Source organism: Brachyhypopomus gauderio, chromosome 17 (genome assembly GCF_052324685.1).
Source record: "Brachyhypopomus gauderio isolate BG-103 chromosome 17, BGAUD_0.2, whole genome shotgun sequence".
In the NCBI taxonomy this organism is placed as follows: domain Eukaryota; kingdom Metazoa; phylum Chordata; class Actinopteri; order Gymnotiformes; family Hypopomidae; genus Brachyhypopomus; species Brachyhypopomus gauderio.
Window position 1 is genome coordinate 4,912,337 of NC_135227.1, and position 23,417 is coordinate 4,935,753.

The 23,417-nt window shown below is 41.8% G+C and overlaps 1 protein-coding gene across 1 annotated transcript in view; it reads left to right on the plus strand.

The window, feature by feature from the left end:
- Window positions 1-1,819: 1,819 nt before the first annotated feature.
- Window positions 1,820-23,417, plus strand: part of alk (ALK receptor tyrosine kinase) — a 290,978-nt gene continuing 269,380 nt past the window's right edge. Inside the window, 1 exon segment of the mRNA XM_076978386.1 lies at window positions 1,820-3,348. Coding sequence (XP_076834501.1) covers window positions 2,601-3,348 — 748 coding nt within the window. The 5' untranslated portion in view covers window positions 1,820-2,600.

A 23,417-nucleotide genomic window follows, 5' to 3' on the forward strand; every position in this document is an offset into this window, starting at 1 on the left:
AAACCTTATGTAAGGTTATTTCATATTCTCCCGAAGAGGATCATGAGCAAACTGAACACACACTGAACGTATTCTTCTCTATATATTCCGTGTTATCCATATCCTAATGTTTTATCATTTCCCTCCATATCCAAATCCATATTACATCGTCCTGTTATCTTTGCTATGACTTTCACAGTCATTGTCAAAGTGTTTCACTAGTTTAAATATCTGGATTGAACATGCGACAATTCAATCTAATTATACTTTGGCACCTATACACACACTGTCGATACAGTCTATTCAAAACATGAAGTCTAGATGTGAAGATCTCATTTGAGCAGTGTGGTGTGCTACTCCATGATAGAGATGTCTTAATGTATTAATTTCAAAATTAACTGGGCTGACTCTATCATAGCATAACAATGGGAATACACTTAGGGGCTCTGTTTCCAGAGGTGACGTACTCTTAATGGCGGGGTGTAAAACTCCCCATGCAATGAAGGCATTTAATGTACTTGTCACGATGTTCCAGATCAGAGTAACAGGTATATTATATCGCCATCTTGTGGTCAGAGTTGTAGAAAACCGCACTCTAGTTAACATGCGCGAAAAACGTTATTTTGTACTAACAGGTCTTAAATTATTTAAAAAGCTGAAGAATTTTTGGGAAGAACGACTGCTCTTGGGGAAAACAAGACAGTCTCTCCTATCAAACAGTCTCTCCTGCACGAATATTTTTCACCATTAAAGCAGAAATCTTTCATATAATCGATGTTTTGGTGGTCTAAGTTTGAGGCTGTAAGAAGATGCAGTTTTTTGTTTGTTTGAAGAGGTTACAACATTCTGATTAGTGTGTTTGTGTCCTGGAATACATCGATTTTTTTACACTTATCATCACACGCCAATAATTTTTATGACAAGTTTGGTAAGGAGCACCCAGAGTTGTTCTTCATGTATGTTATTCATATAGATATATGAACATATGTATATATATGAAGAACATAATGTATGTTCTCCATATATATGATTCGAGGTAAGTAACTGCAGTGTACTTAGTTCAGATATGTAAAGATAATATAATAAAAATGTAGTAAAGTACACAAAGTTTCCAGTGAAACACGACATTTCGGACAGATGTCCTTCATCAGCTGTGTAAGCAAAGCGCTTCTGAATTAATAGGAGGAGGAATCAGTTTATATATGAAAACGTAGATGTTTGATTCATCACAATCATTCATGGGATTGTAAACTTCCAAGAGTGTAGATCACTTCTTTTACTTTGAATTTCCTAATTTCATTGCTGCCATAGCAACAACTGGCTATACATACATGTATTTACTACAATGTCCATTAGTATTAAAATGCCTTGACACTAGAAACGACACGTCCTTAATCCTGATGGTCCGAAGGTGTTCAACAATCCGATCATCAAGTCTGCCCTTGGTTTCTCCAATGTAATGCTGATTACATCTCTTGCAAGTGACAACTCCTGCCGCGCTGCATGAGGATGAATGAGTGATGAACACACACACACACACACACACACACACACACACACACACACACACACACACACACACACACACACACACACACACACACACACACACACACATATAGCTATATATATATATAGCTAGTGTGGACATTTATGAGCTTCAGAAGCTCATTGTTTAATAAAGTTTGATAAAAAATAAAATCCAGAATTCAGTGAGATCCGAACCTCTAAGCCTAATAACATCGAAGGTGCACGGCCAGTCCGCCGCAGTTTCACAGTGAGCATCTCCCTCATGCTGTTTGACTCTTGAATGACTAGCTAGATGTTGTGACGTCAAATTTTGCTGAAGTGAGTTTACGATCGAGATGTTGTATGCCGAGGTGGTACAAACAGAATCGACGTGCGCGTACTCGGCAACTAGATAAAATGAACAAATCGCTTTGAAAAAAACGCAAAACCTGACTGAGTGTCTACGCAGGTGAGTCCTCTCGCAGCGAACGGATTATTCAAAAGGAACTACGCTTAGAATCTGTTGATTCCAGGTTTTAGATAAAGTTATCGTCTTTATTCACGTTTGACTCTGTGGACACAGCTTGAATATCGATATTCTGATTTCAAGCCTGACTAAAAGACGTCTGTGGAACCGAGATACGACCGTTGGAAGAAATTTAAGAGAAGAAACCGATACTGCGTCTACAGTAGGCTATTTGCTGACAGAACGACTTCTTGCATCGCCTCGACAGTATTGCATGCAGATACAAGGACCCTTTGACCATCCCGGGAGAAGACTTGTCAAGCATACCAAGCAGTATCATACCGAGCACTGGAGGCGAAACACTGAGATTTTTTAAAATATTTTTTTAAATGAAGGAAACCGTTTACAAGCAGAAGACAGCACTTTTCGTTGGGAACGAGAAGGAGACAGACACGAAAGCTCTCATGGAGCAAATATGTAGCGAACCCGTCTCACGATGAGACCAATGCGCGCAAGAAAATACAGAGAGTCTGCATGTGCATCGATTCGCCTCTTGACTTAACCTCTCTGTCTGTGCGGAGCGAGAGTAGGAACCGAAGGGTTCGGCACCAGCAACACCGAAACAAGGCTCAGTTCGACCTAAACCATGACGGCTCGGATATTATACTTTTTTATTTGCTCTGCGGCATTTTTGGTCGAGCTGCAGTGCGCTTCGCAAAAAGGCACGGACGGACTTACTTTTGCCACGTCTGTTCTTGTTAATAGCACACTAGAGGCAAGCGCTAAGAAGGACTCAAACCAAACGTTCAGCTCTAGACTCAAGAGAAAGACCCTGTCGGTTGATTTTGCAGTCCCGTCTCTTTTGCGACACTATATGGCAATGTTTATAAAACGCCCGCTGAACGGAGACTGTCTGACTTACAGCGGATGTTATACGGTGCGCGCAAACTTGCGAATGCACTGCACACCCTTGCAAAAAACCATCGCCAGTTTACTCGACACGAAGTTGGCGGCGATGGACAGCGCGGGGGGAGAGAGGGCGAACGGATCCAGCACTGGACAGCTCCCGTATCGACGCGCGCGGCCGATACCCAAAGTTCTGAATTTAGGCTTGACAAAGGCCAGCAGAAAATCAAACCAAGTTGTGGTAGAGATAGGCGAAGACATGGTTAAGGCGGGATGCGGAGGGCTAGTTGTTTACGAGGACGCGCCGGTGTTATTTCTGGAAATTGATCTAACGCGTATTTTGGAATGGTGGCTCGGAGTCGAAGGAGGAAGGCTGAGGGTTCGACTGATGCCGGAGAGAAAAGCTCAGGTGCCGGGGAAAGAGGACAAGTATTCCGCTGCCATCCGTGCTGCTGATGCCCGGTTACTGCTACAGATCGCCTCAAGTGGTAAGAAGAAAATAAAATATAAACTTATAAACATAAAGAAATAATTACAATAGGTATAAACTTAACAGCTCGCAAGCAGTTCGTTTATTCTCTCAGCCATGTTTGAAAAGAAACGTTTTTTTTTCTCTGTAAACAACACTTGTGGCAAATAACACATTAATATTAATGTGACAGCCTTAAAATGTAGTGCCAGGGAATTGTACACGTTGTGTGTCATTTTGCCTTCGAACGCTCGCGCAGATGGATTGTATGTACCTGTCTGATGACACGTTTGGGCTTTTAAAATATTATTGCGCTGTAAAATTTCAGTGTTGACAGATGAGTGAACCTTTCAGAGTATCATGGCAAGCATCACTATAAGCTGTAAAATAAGTGTAGCATTAAGTTATTACTACTTTAAACAGAATATGCATTGGACTTTCTTTTTTTGTTTCTAGCTATTTCAATCTAGACCAGATCTCTGTTTTGTCACCATGTCAGAAGCCAGGAGTGAAGGTTTGCTCATTACACAGAGCCATAGCAGTGTAATTAGGCCTCCTATTATATCATCGCTTTACTGGAGGTATAAAGTAGTGGAACCGCACCACATTGTTTTCAGTTATATTCCTGCCTCTGTGGTGCAGCTGTTAACAGTGCTGTTATTTGTGGGGAATTTGTCCTTGGTAAATGTAAGTTGATCAGCAAGCAGAGAGTGAGATTGCTTGAACATGCTGTGTGTGTTATTCATCACCAAAGGTTCAAAGGTCTCTGGGAGACTGGTGGACTGGACAATTTCTGACCAGTCTCTGTTTGAATTTGCAATCCACTGAATCTATCTACAGTTGTTTAATACTCAATAAACACTGATCCTGTGGTCCTAACAACAACTACAACAACAGCGATAATAATAATAATACATTCTATTTATATAGCGCTTTTTCAAAAACCTGGTAAGTACTCTATTTCAACTGTATTTCTTATTTGACCTGTTGTATATTGGATGTGGTGTTTGAATCCAGTGCATTTTAGAGTCAGGGATCCAGTTAGGTAAGGAATGAAAAGTATGAAATCATATATACTGACAATAACTTTATGATATTTCATAACATTTCATCCTTGGGCATTGCTTATGTCTAGGTATGTGTTGTGGGATTCAGGAATGATAAAACCTTTTTGCTCAGTCAAATCAGTCTATCTATGTATATGTTTTTATTGCCAGTGGGCATTGGTTGGGTTTATTGGTTATCTCAGTGCTCCGCTGATCTTAACCATACAAAGTCCAAGAGTGTTGATATGCCACTATGAGAAGGACTTTAATATTTATCCCACCCTAGAGCAAGGGATTTCTACCATTGTCTGTCCTCTGTGGTGTTTTGTATGACTTTTTGCAATCAAATTTCCTTCTTCATTTCCATACCAATCTCTACGCCTTTTCATCCCCAGGCACGTCAGAACAAATCAATTCCTTCAGCAGTGACAGACAGGATGACAAAGCTAAGAACAAGCATGTCACCATGAAGCTAAAAACTAAAGCAAAAATGTAGATTCCGTGTAACATGGAACGTTCATGGGCCCCGCAAAGGCAAATAAGATACATGCGTTTGACCACGAAACTGAAATAGTGAAGCATTTTAACTGCTTTTGTACTGACAGCACCATTTGTTGTGTGAGTGGGCTTGGAATCAGCCCTCAATGGATATGCCTTTCTTGAACGCATCTCTCCTATTCACTGGATAAGAGAGAATCAATAAGATGCCTGGTTGGAGCAGTTTATCTTTTTCACTATGGAATTCTCAGTGAAACTTTGCTTCTCAGCAGCGGTGCACTTGAACCTTCGCAGGCCTCTTAATGTGGCGGCTGCACTGGGCTCGCAGAGAGATGCTGAACATGTCAGTCTTGCTTGAATCCTCGTTGCCACAGTTTGGTCCGGAAGCTACGCACGCAGCTTTTCTGCCAACTGTGCCTTGGCGTGTCTTGCTAAGACTGCCTTGACTTTTGTGCACAGAGCATCAAGTATGGCTTAGGACATGTGTTCAAGGATTTGTTTGGAAAACATAAGCCTATTATCTCTGTGTGTGCAAAGCTCAGTGAAGAAATTATTGGTCTGTGAAAACAACTGGGAAAATTCTTTTCCATGAGGCCAGTATCTATTGAGACAGCAATTACAATTACAAGATTACCATTTTCAGCTGAATAGAAATATTGTATTCATTCAAAGGTCTGTCCTTACATTCTGTGATGTACTGTTCATCTCAGGACTTGTTGTCGTTCGTGTGCTATTTTGCCATGTTTGTTGTTGACTGAGTGAATTCTTCAGCTCACGAAGATTTCAGCTATTGTCTGCATGAACATGCAGTCAACTGGAGATGGAAATTAGGGGGAGGAATCACAAGTGGTTGGTATGAAAAGATGTCCATGCAGAGTCTGATACTCCGATAAGTCTGATTAGGTGCTGGCTCAAGTACTAATGTTTGTTTGTTTCAGAAGTGATGTTGACATTTGCACTTTACTCAGCTGGTGAACATGTTGTCATTCTGAAGAGACACTATGACTAAGTGAAAGGTCTGTAGCTATCAGTGGGATCTTAAAGTTTAGAAATGACAGGTTCATTGTACATGAACGTTTATAAGCAACAGAGGTCATAGACTGAAGTTCAGCACACCAGCCTAACCAATGAGTAGATTACTTCAGAGATCAATGTTTCTGTAATCCATATCTATCCCTGATAATCCTCCCCTCTTGTCAAAATATATCAGCTGACATGCAATGTTTGGACTAAGATGTTCATGAAAATTGATGCTACTTGGTTAATGAAGTGATTTAACTTTAAATCTTTATTATTGATCCGTGTCTAACAAATATATTCACCTTTAATTGATTTAACAGTTAATTCCCAGAAAACAACAATGTTTAGTCTAATTAATAAAGGATTTTATCTTCACGAGGAATGCAGATTTATATGTTCACTGATGAACATCACCTAGATTTCACACCTTCTACACTGTGACACCCAATGTCGCAAGATTTTGAGTCCTTTATCTAATGTCACCTCGGAATATATGTGTTCTGTGCAGCCAGACAACCGGGCCACTCCGGAAGATTCTTTCTCCTCTCACCTTGTCCCTTTCTTCACGTTTGTTCCCAGCGTGTCTTGTTTTCCAAAATTTGTATTGTCTTTACTTTGACTTTTTATGTCTTTTCTCTTGGTAAAAATACCTGACCTCTCAGTTAAAAGATCTTCCTAGTACTACTTGAGCGGTAACATAGTCTTTGTATGGAGGTGTAAACATCTCCCCGCACGCATGAAAAGTGCCAACCAAAAGGCAGAATACTTCTGCCTTGTTGTATAGTTCCAAGTCTTCACCACATGAATAACACCTGATGAGCAGAGGCAAAACAAAAGCAATTTAACATAGTTACAGCAATTGGAGTACTTTTCCACATTCTTTTGGTCCCTAGGGGTCGAGTGTGTGTAAGAGAGGCAGCCGTGGTCTTCTTTCATTCAGTGGAATCCTTCTTTATAAAGCTATAATACTTGGCATTGTCACACAGACAGAGAAAAATCAATGCATCTTAATGAGTTGTCCTTCTAACCCATCACCATCTATCTACAATGCAAATATGACTGGAATCTCAAGGGCTATCCGCAGATGGGCTTATTTGAAGGCCAAACATGTAGCTTGAGAATGCTGTGATAGCCAAGCTATGGGCCATGGGAAGATGCAGCAGTGTTTCGACAGGACTGTGATGGATAAATCTGAGTGACTCTGCACACATTAGCGTATTGTATCCCCCTGACATTTGTCTGTTTCTGTAAGGCTGCATTTTTAAGGCTGTTGTCCATACTGGTATATTTATGGATGGGCTTTTCTAACACAAACGTACGAACAGGTTCCATGAAAAAAATTATATAAAAAATATGGCAAAAAATTCTATTTAATAGCATTTGCCAGCAATTAAAATAAGCAATTTAAGCAATTCAGTTAATTAAATATGTGCATGTCTGGTTTAAGTGAGAAGACACTATAAATAGAACTCTTATAATTTCTCCAGCAGTGTGTAATAGGCAGACATGAAGTTCATCTCCAATTTGGTCTCTTTATCTAAAACTGTGCATATGCAAAATCAAAGATAATGTGTAGAATGATCACATGTTTATTTAATGGGGTGTTTTGCTTTCAGCTATACAGATTACATCTCAGCAAGTTTAATGCATCATCAGAGACACATCACTGTATATATTGAAACCCACCAGCTATAAGTTCATTTGCACACATGTTTTTTACAAAAAAATTTAAAAGTTGTATGATTTACTAATACAAACCAACACAATATTTTGTTGCACAGCAGTTTGGCTTGACAGCAGTTGTAGAAACAGGCTCTATAAATAAAAAGTAAGATATTATGTTATTTAATTATGGCATCTGCACAGTTATATTGGTTTTATAAGCTAATCATATGATCATAAATTTCTCAATTTCAAACCTTTCTTTCATGTGCTCAGTCATTCATCAATTCATATATATCTATTTAATTTCAAGGGGCTACTGAGATTTTGAAAGTTTATTAACAATCTATATGCCTATTTATCAAAACCAAATGATACACTCCTTCAAGGTTACACCCAGTCGTACTCTAATTACCATTTGTAAAGAAGCTAAATCACACAGATGAATTGCTCGTTTGATATTACCATCAAGGTTATGCACATTTCATCACCTTAATTGATGCAAGATGGAATATTAATTTTTCAGATAATTTTTAATGGTTGTGTAGGACAGTTTATTGTTCAGGTAATTCAAGGTGACTTTAGCATTGTTCCCTAGTTTTATATCTATGTTCCCTAATGTACTGCATATTTATAGTGGAAATATTTTCCTGCTGCTCATGAGTTTTTGATATATTGGTCTTTCCTATTACATATGCCTGCACTATGCAGTTGAGCGCTAGACATGTAAACGCATATTGTGTTAATGAAATATACCAAACTGTGTGTTGAACTGATTGTATGTGTGTGTGTGTGTGTGTGTGTGGGTACACAGATGTAAATATGCAAAACAATGTGTGTGTTTAAGGGAGAGAATAAGGCATGATTACATCATCCCGCAAGGTGATCTTTATACGTTTAGTGCTGTCTTGTTGTGATATATGTAAGCAAATGAATATTAGTAATCAGAATGCAGAGTGCTATTAAGTAGGCTTTCAATTACTATAAAATGACCCTGCTGAGAAATATAAAGCTTTTACATGAGGATGGTGCAATTACTTTGCCACCGTTACTCACTCCATATTCTCGCATTAAGAATATGCTACATTCACTTTAGTGGGCGCATATTTAGAGGGAACTATTTTGGACACAACATCGTTTGCGTCGACGCCACTAAATCAGAGTGGCGCCTGATAGCTGATCCATTTTAAGCTCCACCTGGTGCTGTCTTCAGTGTGAATGATGACTGACTCATGATTGCTTGAAGATTCTGATTATTGACCAGACTGATCATTCTTGACCATTTATAACCTGCATGAGTGCACTGTAAGGAATTAGAAAACACTGAAAGTCTGGTAAATACATTTAAAATGGATAACCAACAAACCATGCCTCATTTCTTAAGTTGCTTTTAACAAAACAGATGTAAGCTGTTACCTTATAAAGTGCCATTAAAAGACATAATTTAAGGAACCTATACAAATGGCGTCCAATTGACATGATCTTCTTGCCGTTGCCGTTCTGCACGTGCTCTTGTTATAAAGAACTTTTCAACATTTATAGTACTCCTTCAACATTAACTGGGCATTCCTTTGATTTCATTGCACATGTACAACACTTGGGGCTTTGGCCTAGCTGCTCTACTGAAGATGGAGGGAGACTGATCAAGTGAAGGACCCAGGGAGGAGTAATGAGGCTTGTGTTTTAGGTGGTCTTCAAACTTCAGTTAATCCAAAATTTGATTTAAGCAACATAAATAGCTAGACACTTTACAATCATAAAGTGTATCGTGTTTTAATGATCCCATCAGTTAATCTAGATAAGAGTGCCAAAGAGCTAAATAAGGAATCTCAAGCTCCTCTCATCTCAGGACTTACTGACAGGGTACTGGGGCTAGTAAAACATCTTTCATTTTGAGAGCCTGTGTTTTTGGAGAGGTTGGTCCTCAGACACACCCTCATGTTGTTGATGAGAGATAAACCCTCTACAGTGTTTCTGGAGTGTTTCTCACACCTCGTTACGCTATAATGTTTCCACTTCTGCTTATTTCTCTTTAAGATATTAAAATTACTTTATAGAAACACAGTGAAAACCACAAATGCGAGAAATGTGTGACATGTTTAGATCAATGAGTAACACAGAGTTACAGCCAGCTATTTAATCGATTTTAATATCTTGTCTCTTTTTCTGAATGAACGAATAACAAAAGTTATTAGTCAGAAATGGGGACGTCATTTTTGTGAAGGAATAACAATAACCTAGGATCAGGTTAGTTGATGCCTAGTTTGCTTTGTTGGTAATGGGATATTTTCTGGGGAAAAGGTTAAGGGTAATAAGGCAGAGCTTGTGTTGGGTCAGCTGCTCCGCTGGATGGACATTACAATAGGGGCTAAAGAATAACTAAATTTGAGTGAAATTGTCAGTTTCATATTGTGCACTCATGTAATAATATGGGCAAATCCTAAACGGTTCCAGTCACTGATCTCTTTATGAATGATTCACCATTTGCTGATGTTCCAAAAATCATATTAAATTCTTTAAATTCTTATAGAATTGAATACTTAGGAACTGTATGTTTCACAATTTTTTTCTACATGAGGGTAGCAGAATGAATCATCAATCATCATTTGTTTCGATTAGTTTACCCACAAGGGCAATGTGAGAAAGAGTGAGAGAGTGATAGAGAGAGTGAGACAGGGATCACTGGTACGTCCCAGAAGATAGGTGTCACACATGACGCAACAGTACTGTGTTCAGTCGTGTTTGACAGTCTTGATGAGTAACAAGTTTAGCAGAAATGAAACGAACCATATATATTTCAAAACTGTGTCATTATTTTACTTTTGTCTTCACTTAATTTATTCTTTCATTAAATGTTCTTCAGAAACATCTCATGCAATTCATTTCGCCCTTGTCTTTTTGTTGCAACAAGGCTAGTGTTACATCCCCATCTGTTAGACTCTGGTCTAGTGTTACACCCATCTGTTAGACTCTGGTGTAGTGTTACACCCACCTGTTAGGCTCTGGTCTAGTGGTACACACACCTGTTAGACTCTGGTCTAGTGTTACACCCACCTGTTAGACTCTGGTCTAGTGTTACATCCCCATCTGTTAGACTCTGGTCTAGTGTTACACCCACCTGTTAGACTATGGTCTAGTGTTACACACCTACCTGTTAGACTCTGGTCTAGTGTTATACCCTTACCTGTTAGATTCTGGTCTAGTGTTACACCCCCACCTGTTCGTATCTGGTCTAGTGTTACACCCCCACCTGTTAGGCTCTGGTCTAGTGTTACACCCCCACCCGTTAGGCTCTGGTCTAGTGTTACATCCCCATCTGTTAGGCTCTGGTCTAGTGTTACATCCCCATCTGTTAGACTCTGGTCTAGTGTTACACCCCTACCTGTTAGACTCTGGTCTAGTGTTACACCCCTACCTGTTAGGATCTGGTCTAGTGTTACACCCCCACCTGTTAAGCTCTGGTCTAGTGTTACACCCCCACCTGTTAAGCTCTGGTCTAGTGTTACACCCCCACCTGTTAGGATCTGGTCTAAGCAGTAGAGCGGGTGCGATAACAAGGTTAATAGGGAGAGCCAAAGCAAAGAAAGAAACAAAGATGCACATACCCTAGTCTGTATGTTAACATAATCCTAGCACATACCCCCCAAAATGAATATAAACTAACTAATTTAGAAATACAGGTGGTGACAGCTGCCCACCTATCTAATGTGTATATACAACACTCGAACCTACGTGCAGTACAATATAGGTGCGTGCACAACCTTCCCTGTTCTCACTCTGTGTGAACAACCCTAATAAAAATATTATGTACACAGCTGACAATATCAAACTGTGCTGTGATGATGACTGACAGGTTGATGCACTTGTAAACAGACAGACACAGGAAGCTAAGCAGGACACAAACAGCCTGCCGAGTAGGCCACATCACAAGTCCATAACAGCTAGTGCGACTATAACCTCTCTTGGCTCGGCACTTGGTAATGATGGAAACTCAAGGGAGAAAAGAGGACATTTTTAAACACTGTCTGCTGCACGAGGTGGTGGAGCTACAGTGAAGAGCAAAGTGTTCAGTAAAGCTCTTATTAAAAGTACTCCACCAAATCTGAACACCTTGAGGATGGTCTGATCAGAAGGATGCTGCTATGAGCTCTTAAGAGCGAAACTTATTTCTTGACAGGGTTCTCGTTCCCAGGTAATTAGGCAAGCAGTACATTTCAGTGCAGCGGGGCAGTGACAGAAATTACTGATGGCTTAAAAAGCCAAAGGATTCTAAAATGATGAGTTATTGCTATTTGCAGCCCAGACAGATTTTGGGGTAGCGTTCATCATTGTTTTGACAAGCATGTGTTTCTAGCAGCTGGGGAGTGTGACTGCAGCGTCTGGATCTTGGTGCACAGACGTGTGTGTGTGTGTGTGTGTGTGTGTGTGTGTCTGTGTCTGTGTGTATGTGCACCTGTGCATGGTGGGTGGTGTGGATATGTGACTAATAATCACTAAAATGTGTTAACACAAAGATCCAGCTGACAGTCAAGGTGAGAACAAGTCTCACGTGGACAACAAGCAAGTCTCACGTGAGCACTGATGACAAGGAATAAGTACATAATTAGAGAGGCTCAGGCATGGAGCTCTGCAAAGTATCTGCGAAGCAACAATTAAGAACACCCAGACTGCTGAGACGTGTGACCATTTATCTGCCTAATACACCCACAGTAGCAGCAGAAGGCAGACTTTGACTCCTCTGTCCCTATTTAGGCTTATGATGTGGCACTCACTCTAGCTAAGAAGATTCACTAAGAAGATTGTTGAGTGGGGAGGAGTATGATATGGTGTTAAAGTGGAGGTGTGGGTCGGCACGGTGTGGGTCGGAACGGTGTGGGTCAGCACGGTGCGGCCGTACGCTTTGCTTCGTCCCCCAGCACTGCTCCGGTCGTGCAGGCCGCCTTACAGAGGAACTAGGGAGGTGAACAGGGGTCTAGTGTGTCTGGGTGGTTGGGGAGGGAGGTGGGGTAACGGGGCAGGAAGGAGTGACGGGCTTATCGCCCGACTCATGCCACGGCAGCATGCAGCGTGACGTGCCCAGAGAGAGCTCCCTGCTGAGACAGGTCACTGCGTCTGAATGTAGAGTGCCACACACGCTTTTCACATACACTCAGCCGCGTGGAGCTTATCTCCTCTGCCTGAGCAGAGAGAGAGAGAGAGAGAGAGAGAGAGAGAGAGAGAGAGAGTCGAGAGAGAGGGGATAGAGAGAGAGAGATGCCTGAGTTTTGACAGAGTCGAACTTTCCATATGTCTGTCTTTCTCCGAGTGTGAGAAGGAAATGGCGGTGGAGAATTCAGAAAGCCAAGGCTGCAGCAGCTGTGCATGTGAGAGCATTCTGGCTGAGACACGGCAGCACGTAGCTGACTGCGTTTGGGGGGGAGGGAGCCATGCTTGCATGTAGCATGGGAGAGAAAAACATCAATCGTTTTTGTTGGAGTGTGAGAAGATTTGCTGATAGATGGACTCACAGCTCTCAATGGTCTGACAACCAAAGCAATGTCTGGTACCAATGGTGCTGGAGAACTTAAGGCAACAACTGAATTTAAATGCTATTTGCACTTTTAACCCATCTGTGCAGAATGCTTTGTTGAAAATAATTTTTGCATTATTGGAAATAATCAGTTAAATAAACAGCAACAACAAAACACTGTCAAACTGCGTCTTGCTCCACTAAAGCTTCTGTAATTACGAGATTTTTAAAATTTTATTTTATTATTCATTATGGTTATTGACATTGCAATTAAACAACTGAATCACAGACCGAACCACTCAATCACATCCGTCAGTTGTGTTTAATCGAAAAGAAGTCACCTTTGGTCTCAAACTCCTTTCATGCTCAAACTTGTTTGGAACAGACTTGATTTCACCGTTGAGAGCAGATGAGCGTGGCGGTGGACCAGATGATGCACACACACACACACACACACACACACACACACACACACACACACACACACACACACACACACACACACACACACACACACACACACACACACACACACAATGCTCATATTTCACATGCAGATCCATTTTACAAGGTTAGAATCCACTGAGAGGATTCAGCAGATTGGCAGATACCAGTGTCTGTACCCAAGAGATTAAGGTTTATTTTAGCTCTGCCATAAATGCATAGTATCAGATAGGACGCTTTAACATGCTGGGTTATATTTGCCTTGAAAGCTTTATTAAAGCAGTCTACATGTCAGCCAATGCCCTGAGCTGATGCATTAGCACAGTATATTCAAACGCAGAACCTATCTGCCAGTGCCAATATGCTACAGTTGCTCTGCCCTTCTTGGACAGACCGTCGACTTGCCCGCCGAGCCCCGACTCTGACCCATTTGTCTTGCTCACATATTTCCTGACCTGCTGGTTCATTGTGTGGGTGTGAAAAAAGAGCAGGACTAGAGGAGAAAGGTGTTATAGCTGAAACTGGCAGTGTGTCAAGGGGCAAGATTTTCTCCCCCCCCCCCCCTCCTTTCTGTTGGCAGAATTGCTGTTGTTGTCTGAGCTGAATTTTTAGCATTAAAAATGAAATTGCTGAACAACTCAAAAAAACAAACAGAACAACTATTGTGACAAGTTACACTGTCATTGCAACAGCAGTGGAGATGACCAGATTGCAGACGTCTTTGAGTGGAGAGTCTTTCACAATGTGAAAAAGAGTCGTAACCAAACACCCCGAGACGTAAGCCCCTGCCAACGCTTAATCAAATCACACTCATTTTCTTTGCTGCCCTGCCATCTTTACTTATCTATTTGACTTCTGATTCCATAAGGGGACAATGGGCAGTTATTGATTAACAAATACTGTAAATTCAAGCTCAGCCTTGAATGAACAGAAACCTTGGTATGGCTCTGCAGTAACAGGAAATGGCATACCAACTCCTCAAGCGACAAGTCTCTGTCAAGGGTCAAACACGAATAAAACCGTTCAGTCTCTGACTTATGTATTTAGACTGAGGGAATAAGGAACTGAATTGTTCACTGAATTGGAGACAAGTAATCTCTGCACTGTCAAGACTGAGAAGACCTTTGGCATTTTTTAATGGCCACATATGATTTCCACAAAGAAAAATGTTTTCTGCAGCACTTCGACCGGAGCATTTTAACATTGTTATGTTTGCTGGAATCTTGTTCTGTCTATTACAGTATAACAAATGCAAGCACACTGGAAACCGGAAACAAGAGCGAGAGGTTTTACTGGTTTCGTGAAGCAGGCTTGTAGTACAGGGGGAGATTTCGGTCTGCTCCTGAATTTATTGAAGCAGGTCAGCGGGAGCCTGTCGCTGCTCTCGGACAGGTTAGGTCGTAAACGAGGGGCAGTTTTCAGTAGGTGTCTAAGGGTCAGGAAGAAGAAGACAAGGTCAAGAAAACAGGCAGAGTTCAGTAAGCAGGAAAGCTAACGTGTACAGGAAAAGCTCAGTGTTGTGTGTCATGCGATCAGCAGCACTTCACCATGAGAGTGTGGGAGAGGAGAGTTTAAATAGGAGACCAAAATAGGCAACGTGTGTGTAGTTAGTATTCTGGGGAAGCAGATCAGAGATGATGTTGGGAAGAGGAGGAGGGTGTGGCAATACTGGGACAGGCTGAGTTGTGGGATCTGTGACAAATAGGACTCCACATTTTGTCTCTCTCCTTTTGTGGTACTCAAATCTCAGATAGGAGTTCAGAGGACACAAAGAATGAAAAGCTTTCAGTGGTGGATGAAGTACACAAACCACATACTTGAGTTGAAGTACAGATACCCAAGGTAAAATGTTACTCCAGTACAAGTAGAAGTCCTCCCTTTAGTCCTCTACTAGAGTAAAAGTATTAAAGTATTGATCTTCAAATGTTACTGAAAGTAAAAGTAATTCCTCTAATATTTAGCATCATGCTCTGCATGTAAAACCTGACAAAATAGATTTTGTTTTCTAATATAAAATGCTATGTTCAAATGTTTATGTAGCCAACTTAGCTAGCTACATGTCGAGTGCGCTGTTAAGGCAGTTTTCTTTTGTCTACTAGCAATCACTTGCTTAGCTATCAAGCGAGCTAACTAACCATGTATACAATGCTAATGTTAGACTTAATGTAACATACACAAATAAACAGTCTGTTGCAAGAGATTGTTAGATTTCTCATTAAGGTAAATGACCATTAGGCCTATGAAAATACCTCAGCTCTACATGTTTACTTTGATTGGATGGGAAATTCTTATTAGAATATTTTTTTGGGGGGGGATTGAGGCAAACACAGAAAGCACTTGAAAACAAAATCATACTTCTTTTTGAATGTTTCAAAGAATTTCACTCAGATATGTGTTTTGTGCCAAGTTACAGTTTGTTTTCTATTTTATGTGGGGATATGTTCTCCTTGGTGCATGGGCTTTACGCTTATTTTGTTTTGATGTCACTTTTTTAATGAACACACGAAGGAACAACAGATTTCACATAATGTAGTGGAGTAAAAAGTAAAATATATGACTTGAAATGTAGTAGATATAAAGTAAAAAGTTACAAAAATGGAAATATTTCAGTAAAGTTAATAAGCATAAAAAATTACTTAAGTACAGCAATGAATCACATTTACTTTGTTACTGTCCACCACTGGCAGCTTTGAACGATTTTGTTATGTCTGCAGTTCTTTGGTCAGACTGCAAGAACTTAGAGTCGCACTTAGAGCTGATCTCATTGGCCCGGACTGTAAGTGGCTCTGTTCTGGCCCAGCAGTGGGACCCCACAGACTGGGCGGCAGGTGCTCTCCTGCTGTGTGTGTAGGAGTGAGCGACAGCTAATGAGTCCAGGGAATAGGAGCTGCCTCCTCTGGGAATCGGAGACCTGACAGCTCCTCTGATTTGCTCATTTACACTCACTCCTGACTACACGGCGGCCCTCAGGTTCCGTCCAGCATTCACGGGGTCCCCTCTGAACGTTGGACTCGGAGTCTGTCACGGAGTGCAAGCGCGCACTTGTATAAAGGGTCACGGCATCACTTACACTGCGAGGGCGCCGTATACCAGAATCAGGACAGTGCCTCCAATTCTCCCATTCAGAGCCTGCTGTCGAGACTCCCAGAGACCAATACCGACAGAAACGGAGTGAAAGTTAGCCCAGGCAGCACATGGCAGGGCTGGCGTCGGGGAGGGACGGTGGCCCGGACCTCCAGATGGGGGCCACGCTCGGCTTGCTCCGACGGTGATGCGGCAGGCCTCGGTTCATCCGTCTCTCTCCGCTTTACTGCTTTAGTATTGAGCAGGGCTCAATCAGATGTCTGATGAATGCCAAACCCTCACCGGAGAGGCAATAAAAAAACAAACAAACCAATGGGGGAGGAAGAATGAATGGCTGTGCCTGGCAGGGCACAGAGGGTACCTCCTGCTCTTACTCTGATTAAACAGGGACCATCCGAGGGAAAGAGGCCATTAAAGACTGATTGTATTGACTTTATAGCTGTCACTGGAGAAAGACATGGTGGCGGCCATTTTCTCTACTCTCACTCTTTATGTCTGTACCCAGGACCGGGAGACGAGCCCGGCCGTTTACCGACCTGTTTTGCTGGACTGAACGATTCGGCCTGGCCGACACGATGCCTCGGTATGGACGGAGTCTCCCGCTTTCATGGGTCATGAAACACCTTTTAAAATGGTGAACTTAATGAGGCAGGGTTAGTTGCTAAGGAGCCAAAATTGCCTCTGATGATGGCACTGACAGGTGCAGGAGGCCTGGTTCATAAAAAGAGCTAAGAAAATACAAAGGGATTTGAAGCTCCTGCAAAGAGGCATAATGTCTCCCAGAGTGGGGAGAGGGCTGGCAGTGGGTTCTTTCTAAAGCAATCCAGAAAATATCTAAATCCTTTACAGTTAAGGAGCAGTTGCAGTAAGAAAATGCTGCAAAAATCAGCAGTGTGAAAGTGCAGTTGTGCAATTAGACAATTATAGCAGCCCAAAAGCCTGATTATAGTATGATTAGATCAAGGGCTTATACAGACATAATGCACATAATAAGCTTAGAAGACATTTCTTCATCATCCGATGCTGTAGAGAATACATGCATAACTGACCAAATTGGATAATTTTAGGCTTATTGACAGCTCCGCTGTCATCAGCTGTATCTGTGACGTGTGCTCGGTGGCATTGATGTGATCTAGACTGTGGCCACCGGGCTCTGTCTCTCTCCAGTGCTCTGCTGTGACAGCTAGCGTTGTTGATACGCCTTCAGTCACCACTGCCCTGTGGTGTGTGGAGGAAGCTGCCCTGGCTGATGATCACGCCCTGGGATGCCAGGGTGGATGCACCAGCCAACCGTAGCTAAGTGTGGCATTTGTTCATTGATCTGAAGGCAAAGCTCCTACAGAGGAGCCTTATTTGAATAAACGACAAGGATCTGATCTGCAGAAACAACGAGCGATAGGGTCTCCGAAGGAAGAGGTGCAGAGCCAAGCCTGACGAAAAGCCAACAGTAAAGGAATGAGCCGTCTTCAGCATTAAGGGAGAGAAAGAGAAAGCAATACAGAGGCAAAATGGCCGCCAGCACAGCCAATGGTGGGCGGAGTGAGAGAATGAGGGAAGGCACTTGGCCGCCTTTTCACTGTTGTGCCAGCAGAGCTCCATCACCATTGTAATGGATGCTAATTGGCGTGAGACAGAAGAGTGTGATTAAATGAGTCAACCCCTCTTTGGTGTCCACCGCATTTTTCCCCACCCATGTTCATATATATATACATTTTTACATATATTAAAATACCCTGAAGTTATGGATTCCAAAAAGGAGAGGTAGAATCGTATGTGTTACACTTCGTATCACATGATTGCAGTAAATTTATAAGCATAAATTATCAGGTCTATATTTGCCAGAGGCACAGGGTATTAAGCGCTGTCCTTTTTCACAAGTCGATGTTCAATTTCCAGACAATTTTTAGCACTCCTCTGACAGTGTGTCTAAATCACTTGACAAAAAGCATATAAATTCCAAGGCTACATTTTGCCAAATGCATTTACATTAATGAGTCTACATTAACTTGATATTACTATATAGAGATACAAATACCTGTTTGTTCAGTGCTCTCAGTGCATAGTGCATAGCATTTCTGATCAGTCTGTCCAGCACAGCAGATGCTGAGTTACTGAGTGTATTTCAGAAGGCAGCCTAGAGCGTAGCCCATGCCATGAACAAATGAACAGACCAGTCCAGATCAAGACAATACTCAGACCAATACAGCTCAAATCAATACTCAGGGAGCGTAATCAGAACAAACAGACTGCATGGAAGGCAAACTCATAATGCACGGGATCATGCAAAAGTCTGGAGTCACGGGCCAGTCAACACGGGGAGCGTGAGGCTTAACACTTGACTATGTTGAGACACCGCACAGATACTGGCAGTGAGCTGTAAGATATTTATACAAGTCCGTAATGAGTCCTTAATGTGACTCAGCTGCAGATGGCGAGGAGAGGGCAGGCAGCAGACAGAGGCGGTCGGTCAGCAGCCGGCGTGGTCCACAGCTCGGCCGCGGAGGAGGAGGAGGAGGAGGAGGAGGAGACCACGAGTTGCATAACTGGCCATAAAGGCTGGCGTGCTAAAGACTGAAGACTCAAGATATTTACGGTGCAGATGCGGTGCAAATCTCACATGCAGGAAAAGCACAAACACTATTAGAAGCCCTTTAAAAACCAATAAGTGTAATGACAACATTCCATATCCATACACATTTCCTAACACGTACACGTACACTTTTACTACAGCCCAGCCTGTCTGCGGGAATTTTGTCCTCAGGTGAGAGTTATCTGTGAACCTATTCCTTCGGGTCACGGACGTGCTCTGATCTTTGTCTCCAAAGGCTGTATTTGATGTCCATGTCAGGTAAACGGACCGTGTTGGTCTCTTAGGATCTCACAATCCTTTGCCCCTGCAGCAGTGCATGCTGGGATGCTCTACTGGCGGGAGCTGTTTCCCCATAATCTTTAGAGCTTCCTGACACTCTCTGGAGGGTGTGTTTATTCTTTTGAATGGCATTGCCAAATCAGACCAATCAGAAATGGAGCCATGATAGAATTAGGCCGGTTCTTATTTGTGAGCGCTTTTACCTCAGAAAGCACAGTTGCACTGATGTTGGCAGGCTATGGCAGTAGAGAGTGGGTTGGTGTTGCTCCAGTAATTCAGAAACACTACTTGGGAGAATTGATAATAAGGTTATTGTCATTTCCATAATTGATTAAGTCTCTGATAGGCAGTCGATAGGAGGTTTCATCATTGTGAATAATGCACTATTGTTTCTTCTGCAAATGTCATATATTGTTATTGTGGGGGGGATTTATAGTCAGATGTCTACAGAGAAATGGGATTTGCAGAGGTTTTCCATTTCTGCTCATAAAATTATCTGCAGTGTTTAAAGAGGAAAGTAAATGTCCTTTAAAAAAGTGTCTTATTTTAACATTATGCCTTGGTTAATCTCCAATGGACTTCTCAGCCTTTGCAGCTAGTAAAAGTCACCCATGCCTCTTGAAAGGGGGGGAGAAGTGACTCCATCCTCAGGCCCCATGATGGTCTTCATAAAACCCTTGTTTCCTTTATATCTACGTTCTACTTAAATTGCAGTGCACCATGACTTCCATGAGTGTAATGCCTCTCAGGGGCCTGCTGGATACTCACCCAGCTAAACTGGTATACATCTGACACTGAAGGGAAGAGCAGCTACAAACAAACACGGCAGAATGGCTGCCGGACCGATCCCAGCACACAGCCGCTGTCACGATCACCCCCTCCATCGCTGCGGTCCCCACGGCCCCACGGCAACACCTCTTGTTTTGATTTTATTTCCTGGTTTCCTTTTATGTGTGCTTTTATTTTGAATTTCTTTGTTGTGTCTGCCTTCATGCCCCCATCCTTGTCACCTGCATCCTCATTACCATAGCCCATGTTTTCTGTGTATGTTTGCTGGTCATTGCACGTAGCCCTTGTTGTTCGTTCCCAGTTTCTTTGTTATTGTATAGTTTTTCTGTTTGTTGTTAGCGTGTGTCTTGTATATCTTGTGGTCAGTCTCCTAGTTATTCTGAACTCTGTTCAGTCCGGTCTCTGTTACTTGTTTTGTTTGCTTTGTGTTTGTCTTGTCACTTTATAGTTTGTTAGTATGCAGGTTTACTTTGTGTTTCTATGGTTGTTTGGTTGTCTATGTCTTATACACTCATTGGCCACTTTATAATACATGCTAGTACCGGGTTGGACTCCTTTTGCCTTGCACATTCATGATGTGAATCTCCCGTTCCACCACATCCCAAAGGTGCTCTATTGTCATAGTCATAGTTTCTTTATTTGTCTCCCAGAGGAGAAATTTTTCTTGGAAAAATTGGATTGAGATCTGGTGATTCAATTGGTACTAATGGGCCCAAAGTGTGCCAGGAATATATCCCCCACACCATTGCACCACCACCACTAGCCTGAACTGTTGATACAAGGCAGGATGGATCCATGCTTTCATGTTGTTGACGCCAAATTCTGACCCCACAATGCGAATGTTGCAGTAGAAATAGAGACTCATCAGACCAGGCAACGTTTTTCCAATCTTCTATTGTCCACTTTTGGTGAGCCTGTGCAAATTGTAGCCTCAGTTTCCTGTTCTTAGCTGACAGTAGTGGCACCCTGTGTGGTTTTCTGCTGCTGTAGCCCATCTGCCTCAAGGTTCGATGTGTTGTTCATTCAGAGATGCTCTTCTGCATGCCTCGGTTGTAACGGTGGTTATTGGAGTTACTGTTGCCATTCTATCAGCTCAAAACAGTCTGGCTATTCTCCTCTGACCTCTGGCATCAACAAGACAATTGTGCCCACAGAACTGCCGCTCACTGGATATTTTCTCACCATTCTCTGTAAACCCTAGAGATTCTTGTGTGTGAAAATCCCTGATGCTCGGTTTGAACTGCAGTAGATCGTCTTGGCCATGTCTACATGCCTAAATGCATTGAGTTGCTGCCATGTGATTGGCTGATTCGACATTTGCATTAATGTGCAGTTGGACAGGTGTAGCTAATAAAGTGGTTGGTGAGTGTATATTTAATATGTCCATGTCCTAGTTCATTGATTTGTCTGTGATTGTAGTTAGCATTGTGTGGTTGTTGTCTTTAGTCTTGTTTGGTTTATCTGTGTTTGATGTTGTCTTTAGTGAATTTGTCTTTGTATCTTTCATAATAAACCACACAATGGCTGGCATTTGTGTCCACCGTCTACCACCCCTGAGTTAACCAAGTTACAGCCGCAATGCTAGAACACTTTGTAATGAATGTTTGCTTATATTTTGTGCATACCACAAAATTAGAATAGAAATGAATAATAAAATAAAATTAACTGGTTTCTCCTATATATTGTCATATAATGCATTATCTGTTTAATACGTTTTTTATGCACAAATCTGTTTAATACATTCAATTGATGATTACGCACAGGGAGAAAGCGAGCATGCTGTTATTGCATCAGGACTCATACCTGCAGGAGTGACTGTTGTGTCACTGCTCTGTAATCCCTTCAGTGTTTGGGCGTATTAATATCATACCCTAACAACTGCCCCAAGCTCTCCTTTCACCATAGTGCTGTTTTACATGCCAAATGTCGGGCATTAGTGGGCAAGTAATGCTATGATGAATCTCGCTTGCCCCCTATGAAGCCTCACACTAATGCTATATGAATATTAGGAAACACCTTTCCTGCCCCCATTCATGCCACATAAATTAGCTGCCATACAACAGAGCTCTCTGTGCTAAAAGGTCATAAACTTTAAAGGGTCATTAAGCTTGTCTACTTACCTTGACTCTATCGTGCCAGAATAGAGAATGACGTATGTTCCTATCTAACTGAATAGTGAAGAGCTCAAGGCTGCAATGACTGGTCTAACCTCAGCATCGTTCCATTACGCAGTGTGGTATACGCAGTCACACGTACACGCAAATATAACTGATCACACGGGCGAGCACATAACCACAGACTGGATTCCTAAAATGATTAAACATCTCTGGCACCTGGGATGTAGGAAGATGCCTGTTTCATCGTTTATTGCCTCATGTTGTGCGCTAGTTAACCACGGGAAACTGAAACTCTTTAACATGATTTACCTTCTCTCAGGAGCACATAGTTCAGCATTTTAATACCTTTTAAATTAACAACACAACACCCCCCACACACACCTCATCCCTCTCTAGCAAGCATGGACACTGTAATAATATGGCTTATCAAGTGCCAAAATGTGAGGGGGTAAAGGTTGTCCTAGAAAAATCTCATGTCTGAAATCTAAAATCAGACAAGACTAATAATAAACTAATAATAGAACTCTTATTAAAATTATTAAGCAATTTTTCCCCTCACAGTATTTACATATTTTTTTGTGACATATGAATTAATTAAGACCATGGGATCACTACTCAACACTGCACCTGGGTTCCTTTACAGCGCCACACCAACTGAAATTATGTGTAATAACTTGACATTTGATGACATTTTATGACACTCTCCTTAAAAAGGACATATTACAGTCAATTTATAGGCTAAAACGCTTGTCTTACAGCCATCGATTAATTGGTTGCTTACAATGTAGGGCATCGTTTCTCTCACACACACTGGGGTTAAACACAGGTCAGTGTGCTTATCTAGAGTGTCTGGCAGGTGTTAATTTAGCTGTACATTTAGCATGTTATATGTTGCATATATTTGTTATATGATTGGTACTTGTTAGTTCTCTAAATTTCTCTCTTTGTAGCCAAATGAAATGAAATGAAATGTGCCATATTTTGTCAATTGTGATTTTTTACACCCCAATCGAAATTTGTCCTCCGCTTTTAACCCATCTGTGCAGTCAG